Consider the following 10305-nt stretch of genomic DNA (forward strand, 5'->3'; position numbering starts at 1 on the left):
GGAGGAGGGCTCTCAACAGGAAGCCTTACCCACCTAATGCCTTCAGAGAGCACTTCTCCTACCTCCACTTAAGCGAGGAGCAGGCCACGCTTCACCAAGGAGTTGGTCACAGAACTCTGCCACCACCTGCAACCAGGCCTGCAGCCTGAGAACAGGGCAAACATGGTGCTCCCAGTGGCAGTCAAGGTCACTGTCCATTGCTGCATCTGGGACGTCACTGAGGCTCTCTACACCAGGAGAAGGGAATATGTTGTCTTCTCTCTGAGCAGAGAGAAGCAAGACAAGCGCTCATCTGGCTTTGCCAGGATAATGGACTTCCCCATGGTGCAGGGTGTCATTGAATGCACACACATTGGTTTGCGGGCGCCCCATAACAATCCTGAGCTCTTCTGTAACAACAAAGGCTACTACTCACTTAATGTGCAGATGTTGTGTAACCATGCCCAGTGATTCCTCAATTTCAATGCCCGCTATCCTGGCAACAGCCATGATGCCTTCACACTGCGTCAGACCGGTGTGCCAGTAAACTTCCAGCCACAACAGCAAACTCAAGGGTGGCTGCTCATAAACAAGGACTACCCTCTGTCCACCTGGCTCATGACTCCTCTCCGCAACCCCAACAGTCGTGCCCAGCACTCATATAATGCTTCCACAAGGAATAACATCACGCAGACCATCGAGCTGCTGAAGCAATGGTTCCACTGCCTTGACCGCTCAGGAGGAGCCTTCCACTACTCAGCAGAGTGGGTGTCCCACTTTGTGGTGGTCTGCTGTGTGCTTCACAACTTGGCCATCATGAGGGCACAGCCCTTGCCACCAGAGATTCCGAGACCACCTCAGGAGGAGGACAAGGGAGACGAGAAGGAGCAAGAGGAGGAGGGAGGGAGGAAACAGGCAGGAGGTAGGCAGCCAATCCCCCTTCCGGACACGCTCTCTGAGCGGCTTATCAGACTCTGATACCAATTAATGAAACTCCCCATTACTCACCACATCCCAATCATACCATCCCTGTATTACGGAATATCACAGCGTACTCCTGGGCACAAAGTTGAAATGAGAGACGCCAGAAAAGATGCCGAACAAAATTAATAAGTTTATCACAAATCAGTTAACATATATTTACAGGAAAAATATTGACTAATCACCCTTGTGCAATCCCTTAGTGCCTGTCGTTTGTGTGCTGTTTCGTACTCTAGTGCTCCTACGAAGTGCTCCCCCAGTGGCTGCATTATGGCTGGTGGAGGGCTGCTGAGTTTCTGTGCTGGAGACTTCAGATGGCCTTGCAGGATGACCTTGAGCAGCTCTGGCCCCAGAAGGCCCGGCTATAGATTGCACTGCCTCAGCAGCAGTCTGGGCTGGCTGACAGGCAGCATCAAGGGCAATGGCAGAGTGGCAGTGGTGGGAACAGGAATGCTGTCAGCTTGAGAGAGGAAAGAAGGGTCCTGCTCCACTGACCCACTGCCACTTACCTGGGGCAGCGCTTCAGTATTCCTAGCATCCTGTTGCAGCACCCTGCAAGCCCCGGTTGACCCCATGAGGGCAACAGTCAGAACTTGGGTGGCTTACAGCTGCAACTGCATGACAGCAGTCTGAGCCTGGGTGGCATCATGCTGAAACTTCGTGAGAGCAGTCTGAATTTCAATGGCACCAAGGAAAGACTGCATGAGGGAAGTCTGAGCTTCTGCTGCAGCACTAACACATTGGATCACTTTTGCCTGTGCTGCAATGTGCACCATCATGTCTGGATTGACACGGTCTCTTTGGGAGTGTGCCATCAATTCCAGGCTGGAAATCCTGGGCTCCAAGCTCTGCGCAGAGACCCGTGCAATGTTAGAGGCTGACGCCGCCATGCTCTTTGACATTGCCAAGAGGCTCTCTGGCGGCCTTGCCATTGCACCTAGCAATTCGATGTGCATGACCATCACCCTTCCTCTGAAGGCCGCCCCATCGAGGTCCTCATCTGAGTCCTGTGCAGCAGAACTCGTGAGCGAACTCGCCATCTGGGGAGCTGGCCCCCAAGCTACCCTTTCCCACGCCTTGCTGCAGCGCCCCCCCCCGTTCCTGGTGCATCACCCTGTGCAGATCCCGCTTCTACACTAGACTCTAACGTATGTGTAGTGCCAGTTTCTGAGCTGGGGTCTGTGAGTGACTGAGGCAGTGATGCAGTGTCTTCTTCCTCCTCGTCTCCCCTCTCGCTCTCTTCCATGACCTCGGGGACAGGCTGCTCGGGTGCTTGTTGATTATCTGAAAGCAGAAAGGCTCAAGAGTCGGGTTGTGGTGAGGGGAGGGGACGCGGGGAAGCAAGATGAATAGCTTGAAAGTGAGAAGAGATTGTCGGATGAGGGGGAAGTGGGACGTGAGAAGAATAATTAGGAATGACCATACTGTTGTTGTCCCCAAGGTGTTCAACCTCGACGGTTGACATGGCCTCTACCACATGCCGCCCAATTAGCTAACGAACTCGCTCCTCGAGCTGCCTGAAGTTCTGGGTGTCCGCCTGTCCCCCGTCTGTCTGCTGCTGCTCCCTCCGATTATGTGCCAGCTTAGCCTGCAAGAGAAAGAGAAGTCTGTGAGTGAGTACGGTGCAATGTGTTTGGGTGAAGTGTGTGAGTGAGTGCGGTGCAATGTGTTTGGGTGAAGTGTGTGAGTGAGTGCAGTGCAATGTGTCTGGGTGAAGTGTGTGAGTGAGTGCAGTGCAATGTGTTTGGGTGAAGTGTGTGAGTGAGTGCGGTGCAATGTGTTTGGGTGAAGTGTGTGAGTGAGTGCAGTGCAATGTGTTTGGGTGAAGTGTGTGAGTGAGTGCGGTGCAATGTGTTTGGGTGAAGTGTGTGAGTGAGTGCGGTGCAATGTGTTTGGGTGAAGTGTGTGAGTGAGTGCGGTGCAATGTGTTTGGGTGAAGTGTGTGAGTGAGTGCAGTGCAATGTGTTTGGGTGAAGTGTGTGAGTGAGTGTGGTGCAATGTGTTTGGGTGAAGTGTGTGAGTCAGTGCGGTGCAATGTGTTTGGGTGAAGTGTGTGAGTGAGTGTGGCGCAATGTGTTTGGGTGAAGTGTGTGAGTGAGTGTGGTGCAATGTGTTTGGGTGAAGTGTGTGAGTGAGTGCGGTGCAATGTGTTTGGGTGAAGTGTGTGAGTGAGTGCGGTGCAATGTGCTTGGGTGAAGTGTGTGAGTCAGTGCGGTGCAATGTTTTTGGGTGATTGTTGGATGTCGTGAAGGTTAAAAGTTTAACAGTCAAACTTCTTTGTATCTTAAAACAAACGGAATGCATTGACAGGCTTTCCGATATAAACAGGGTGACTTTGAAGTGTCGCAAAAGGAATGCATTGCTTGTTTTCTGAGATGTAAGTGCTTGTGTAAGGGAATAAATGTTAGTAATGAGTGGTTTAGTTTTAGGGTAATAAATATGGGTAGGAGGAATCCATTAGCTACAGAGAGCAGTTGGTAAAGCTTTTACTGCGAAGATGTTCGTAACTGTTACATCAGGAATTCTCGTGCCGGGGAAATCGTTCTGAGGTAAACAACTGTAAACTGTTTACACAAATAGACTGTTTTCAAAGGATTTGGGGAATAGATACATCATACAATCTTATCTCTGACAGTTTCCTTTGACGTATTCAAAATATGGTGCATAAATGAGCATGGTATTCAACAGTTTGTCAGAGGGCTCGAAAGATAGAACTTGCAACCTTAAATCCACTCTCTGTATACAGTTAAAGGCCGATCACCTTTACTGTGTATCAATAAAGTCTGTTCCATATATTCAATTCGAAGCCTCATGCTTACTTGAAATGTGTTGTTGTGAACCAGAGGAGAAAGGAGGTTGGCTGCTAACAGTGATGTGCCTGCCACAGTTGAATAGCTGTCAATGTGTGCAAGGTGTGAGATGTGGGTGTGAGTGTTGCAACAGTGGTAAAGTTGTGAGGGTGAAGCGAAGCTCTGACTGTGAGGTATGACTGGTGATAGATAGAGATTGTTGCTAGTTGAGTGATGGGTGTGTGGTGCATTGAGCAGTGTGTGAGGCTTGTGGTACAGATGTTGGTATGTGGCATTTGCTGAAGCCTTCACTTACCCTGACCACCCGTGTAAGGTCATTAAACGTCTTCCTGCAAAGGATGGTGGACTTTGGCACCACAGTATCCGCTATTACATGGTCGGCTATCTCCTGCCACATTATGCATCAGGTGTATGGCGAGGGTCCTGACACTTTAGGGGAAGAGTACAGCCCGCCTCCTCTCCATGGCCACAATGAGTGCCTCCAGAGTTTTGTCAGAGGACCTCCAGGCTCTCTCCCTGTTTCGATGATGTGCCGGTTCCTGTGCCAGTGCTGGTTCCTGTGCCAGTGCTGGTTCCTGTGCCTGTGCCTGTGCCTGTGCATGTTGGCGTAGCTCCAGTTGCAACTGCCCTGACAATGAGGTGCTGTAACATCAATGCACCTCCCCTTTAAGTAGTGCCACACATGACTATGAATTAGACTGGCCCTGATATTGGTCCACCTGTTGAGCATTAAGCCAATGAGTAGCAGTTTTAGTGCTGAATATTGCATGCTACCTAGACCGTTTTAACTTTGGCCTTAACACTGCCCGTTTCATGGCTATAATCAATTTTTAGCCCAATGAATTAAACGGAAAGAAAATAATGTACATGGAAAATGAAGCAGGTCCTGATTAACAATAAATTGAAGCTATCGCTACAATGCTCAGAGGCCATGAGTAAATCAAATCAGATGTTTGGATGTGTTAAAAGGTAAATATTGAGCTGACATAGTGAGGTAATCCTGCCATTTTATAAATCATTGGTGCGACTGCACTTAGTATACAGTGTACAGTTCTGGTCACATCAGTGCAGAAAGGATACTACAGCTATTGAAAGGATACAGAAGAGAGCAACCAGAATGATTATGTGGGTGGAGGGATTGGATTTTGAGGAGTGATTATGTAAATTAATCATGTTCTCACTGGAACAGAGAAGATTGAGAGATGATTTGATTGCTGTTTTAGGATTCTTGAGGTGTGGTGCCCAGAACTGAACACAGTACCAGATGGGGTCTAACCAGAGCTTTATATAACTCTAACATAACTTCTACCCCTTTCTTTTCCAGCCCCCTTGAGATATAGCCAATATTCCATTAGCTGTTTTAATTATTTTTTGTACCTGCCCTGGGCTTTTAGTGATTTATGTACATGAACTCCTAAGTCTCTCTTTGCTCCTCCACTGTTCCTACCTTATCAGCAATTAGTAAATACTCTGATCTATCTTTCTTAGGTTCAAAGTAGATGACCTCACACTTTCCCATGTCAAATTCCATCTGCCACACAATGTGACCCTTAATTTTTTTTGTATGCACGTCCCCTTTAAGGGGCTGTGCGACCCATTGAAAATACCACGCATGTGTGGCCAAACTCATTGAATTTTTTGAAGAGGTAAGAGAGAGAGTAGACAAGGGTAATGTAGTAGAGGTAATTTATCTAGATTTTCAAAAGGCCTTCGATAAGTCACCACTTAATAGACTAATGAGTAAGGTCAGGGAATGCGGAGCCAGGGGACAAGTAGCAGAATGGATAGCCGGCTGGCTTCAAGACAGAAAGCAGAGAATAAGGGTAAATGGTAGATATTCAGAGTGGCAAAAGGTGGGAAATGATGTTCCACAAGGATCAGTGTTGGGACCAATGTTGGTCACAATTTATATTAACGATTTAAACTTTGGAATCAAAAACACAATTTCTAAATTTGCGGACCACACCAAATTTGGGGTGGGGGGGTGGATTGTCAATACTGAGGAGGATTGCAACAAATTATAAGAAGGCATTAATAAACTTGCAGAATGGGCATATAATTGGCAAATGAATTTCAACACAGATAAATGTGAAGTATTACATTTTGGTAAGAAAAATAGGGAGGTGACATAGTACTTGGAAAATAAAAATCTAATTGGGGTAGAGGAGAAAAGGGATCTCAGAGTACAAATATTCAAATCACTCAAAGTATCGACACATGTTAACAAGGCCATAAAAAAAGCAAAGCAAGCACTAGGGTTTGTTTCTAGAGGGATAGAATTGAAAAGTAGGTCAGTTATGCTAAACCTGTATTGAACCTTGGTTAGACCACAGTCAGAGTACTGCGTGCATTTCTGGTCGCCATATTATAAAAAGGATATAAAGGCACTGGAGAGGGTGCAGAGGAGATTTACAAGGATGATACCAGGAATGCGAGGGTATACCTATCAGGAAAGAATGAACAGGCTGGTCTCTTTTCTCTTGAAAAGAGAAGGCTGAGGGATGACCTAATAGAGGTCTTTAAAATCATGAAAGGCTTTGATAGAGTAGATACAGAGAGAGTGTTTCCACTTGTGGGGAAGAGCAAAACTAGAGGCCATCAATATAAAATAGTCACCAAGAAATCAAATAGAGGAATTCAGAAGGAACTTCATTACCCAGAGAGTGGTGAGAATGTGGAACTCGCTACCACAGGGAGTTGTAAAAGTGAATGGTATAAATGCATTTAAGGGGTGGTTAGATAAGCATATGAGGTAGATGGGAATAGAGGGATACGCTGATAGATTTAGATGAGGAAAGACGGGAGGAGGCGCGAGTGGAGCATAAATGCCGGCATGGACTGTTGGGCCGAATGGCTTGTTTCTGTGCTGTATATCCTGTGTAATCCGATGTAAAATTCTTGAATTAAGAGTTTTGGAAGAACATGTCTAGAGCAGCTACAATTTCTCCCCTACTTCTTCTAATATCCTGGGGTGGAAACCACCAGGTCCTGGAGATTCGTCTCCTTATTTTTTCCATGACCTTTTTTAAAAAATTACATTGAATCTAGTTAGTTCCTCCCCTTTCTCTATTTTTAATTTTCCTCATATCTCTGGTACTTTATCCTTATCCTCTACCTCACCACCACTTCTCCCGACCCCCTCCACTGTCTCTAAATTGTCACACTGCTTATCCGACATCCAGTATTGGATGAGCAGAAATTTCCTCCAAAATAAATATTGGGAAGACTGAAGCCATTGCCTTCGGTCCCCACCACAAGCTCCATTCCATAGCCATCAACTCCAGCCCTCTCCCTAACATCTGTCTGAGGCTGAACCAGACTGTTCGCAACCGTGGCGTAAAATTTGACCTTGAAATGAGCTTCTAACTACATATCCGTACCACAACTAAGACCGCCTATTTCCACCTCTGTAACATCGCCCATCTCCGCCCTTGCCTCAGCTCATCTGCTTCTGAAACCCTCATCCATGCCTTTGTTACCTCTAGATTTGACTATTCCAATCCATTTCTGGCTGGCCTCCCACATTCTACCCTACTTAAACCTGTCATCATCCAAATCTCTGCATTCTCTCACATTCACCCATCACCCCTGTGCTCGCTGATCTACATTGGCTCCTGGTTAAGCAATGTCTCGATTTTAAAATTCTCATCCTTGTTTTCAAATCCCTCCATGGCCTCGCCCCTCCCTTCCCATCTGTGTAATCTCCTCCAGCCCCAAAACCCCCTGAGATATCTGTGCTCCTCTAACCCTGACCTCTTGAGCATTCCTGATTATAATCGCTCAACCATTGGTGGCCGTGCCTTCAGCTGCCAAGCCCTAAGCTCCGGAATTCCCTCCATAAACCTCTTCACCTCTCTACCTCTCTTTCCTCCTTTAAGACGCTCCTTAAAACCTACTTCGTTTGGTCATTTCTCCTATGTGGCTCGGTGTCAAGCTTTGTTTTTAACACACCATGAAGTGCCGTGGGATGTTTTACTACATTAGAGGCGCTATATAAATAAACGTTGTTGTTGCTGTTGTTTTGTTGAAGACTGATACAAAGTAAGTATTTAGTAATACAAAAAGAAAATACTGCAGATGCTGGAAATCTGAAATAAAAACAGAAAATGCTGGAGACACTCAGGAGGTCAGGCAGCATCTGTGAAGAGAGAAACAGAGCTAACGTTTCAGGGCAATGACCTTTTGACAGAACTGGAAAAAAGCAGGAAATGGAACAGATTTTTAACCAAGTGTAGTGGCTGGGAAATGGGGGAGGGGATGAAAGAACAAAAGGAAAGGTCTGTGATAGGATAGAAAGCAGGAGAAATTAAGAGATATTGAGAGACATTAAGAGATATTCAAGGCAAAAGGGGATGGTAATGAGACACGTTAAGAAACAAAGGATGGCTCTAAATGAAGTGTAAATTGTGCTGGCAGAATTAAAGACAGCTGCCATGTGGGAGAGAAGAACAGAAGGCCAATCAAAAAATGTGGATAAAATATATATATATGATAGGGGCCGGGGTTATGATCTGAAATTGTTGAACTCAATGTTGAGTCCAGAGGGCTGCAAAGTGCCTAATCGAAAGTTGAGGTGCTGTTCCTCAATCATTTTCATGATGTAAATAATTTGACTATTAATTTCAGTGGATATTTCACCCCATTCTTCAACTCTTCTCTGAACTTCCTCTGGGTGGCTGCGTAAATACAGGTGTTGGTGCAGCAGCTCAGGAGCTGAAGCAAGAACGCTACTTCTTGGGCGATGTACAAAGGGTCATTGGGACCTGAGGAAGAATAATCGTTTGCAATCTGCATGTATAGGAACACTATAAGATACATCGTCCACAACAAGATGAAAGTCCCGGTTACAGTGAAGAGTAAGATGATGGATTTCCTTCGGTTCTCCATCTCTGGGTCATGGTGAGTCTCCCCACTGCCGTGACCCCGGAGTCTTCCGCGGACTTGACTGGCCACTAAAATGTATCTTACGGTCAGGGCGTTGAGCAGCAAAATCACACCGAATGCAACAAATGAGCTTAACATCGTGTCGATTACGTCAAAGACTTTCCATGCTAGTGAAGTGTAATAGTTTGGTATTAAGTTACAGTACCAAGGTACACCATCCATTATGTAGCGAGGTGTGTATGCAAAGTACCAGGGGATGTTTTTTAAACAGAACAGCACACTGACAGTTGGTATAACAGCAGCCGCACATTTTGCAGTGCAATATTTTGTTTTCAGCTTCGGACAACAAATGGCTACAAAGCGGTCAAAGGTGAAAGCCACGGTTAACCAGACCGAACTATCTCTGGCTGCGAACAGTAAGATGGCTCTGAGGCGACACAGTGGAGTAATGTACAGGAAACTGACCAGGAAAAAAAGCCCATTGATCCGATTCAATATCACACCCATGATGGTGACCAGTAGATCTGACACCGCCATGGCCAGCAGGTAGCGAGTGACACAGCGGGAGAGACCGCACTTTCCTCGGGACAGGATCACAATGGCTGCCACATTAGCTGTAGAAGAAAGGGGAAATCAGATTCAGATTCAGAGTCACAGCAAACACATCAGTTTGTCGGGAGTTTGTGGGAGATTTACAGCTTTCTCACTGGCTGGATATTGATCCCTGTGTAGGGATCCCAGAGGGACCCTGATTCCGAAAGTTTACAAATTGTCCCGTATTGGAAACAGTAATTTAATTTTATTCAGGACAAGCAAGGTTTAATGTGAGTAGGCAGCACCCTGTGTTTCTTGTCTCTTGTCTCTCTCTCCTGGGTGTCCCCTGGATTCTTCCAGAAATCTTCTACCCTTTGTGGCTCTTGAGAACCCCCTTTTTATAACCTTACTATTATTCAAAACCTATGGAGTCTAAGGCCGCGATTTTGTCATTGGATGCGGCTTGGGAGCGGGTCAGGTGGTTTCTGGGTTCCAGTCCCATGCCCAGCTGCATCCGGCCCACGGACGTGATTTTCCCTTGATTGACTTTGTTAAGCCTGCCCCGCAGGCTTGCCGGCCAATTAAGCGGAAGCCAGTCAGATGACATCATTTGATGATGCGTCATCAGCCGGTTTTCTTAAAGGGACCACGCACAAGGGGGCTCTTGCACCCAGGCTCTCCAATGACTCCCTCCATCGGCTAGAACAGATGGCAGCTGCAGGTGACGTTACAGAAGCAAGCTGTCACTGGTGAGAGAGGTTCTCCCAATGAGGTGGAACTAGACATCGATTTCAAACTTGTTACCTACAGAAAAGTGTAAATGCATTAAAAATGATTTTCCCAACATTTTCTTACCTCTGAAACTCACCAGTGCACCATTGGATCCTTCACACCACTTCAGCAGCTGTCATCAATGCAGAAACATTACAGCAGACTCACAACACGCCACACTTACCTGGCGTGGTGCCCGGACGTCAGGAACCCCGAGAGAGAAGCAGCAAAATTGAAAATGTGCCTGTTAAGTACTATCAAGAACCTGTTAACAGGCAGGTAAGTGGCTTTAATCCTCTTCCCGCCGCTAGGTATCTGGACCATGTGCAAATCGGTGACCCGACAC

General features: G+C 46.5%; 1 protein-coding gene across 1 annotated transcript; it reads right to left on the reverse strand.

Annotated features, from left to right (window-relative positions):
• Nucleotides 1-2452: 2452 nt before the first annotated feature.
• LOC147124908 (putative G protein-coupled receptor 139) lies at nucleotides 2453-9191 on the reverse strand. The gene is made up of 2 exons (XM_085987887.1): nucleotides 8409-9191; nucleotides 2453-2548 (listed from the first exon to the last, which is right to left on the reverse strand). Exons 1-2 carry the CDS (start codon nucleotides 9189-9191, stop codon nucleotides 2453-2455), a joined length of 879 nt encoding a protein of 292 aa, XP_085844013.1.
• Between the last annotated feature and the right edge of the window lie 1114 nt (nucleotides 9192-10305).

Source organism: Somniosus microcephalus, chromosome 1 (assembly GCF_052327205.1).
Source record: "Somniosus microcephalus isolate GS21.2 chromosome 1, FLI_Smic_1.0, whole genome shotgun sequence".
In the NCBI taxonomy this organism is placed as follows: Eukaryota; Metazoa; Chordata; class Chondrichthyes; order Squaliformes; family Somniosidae; genus Somniosus; species Somniosus microcephalus.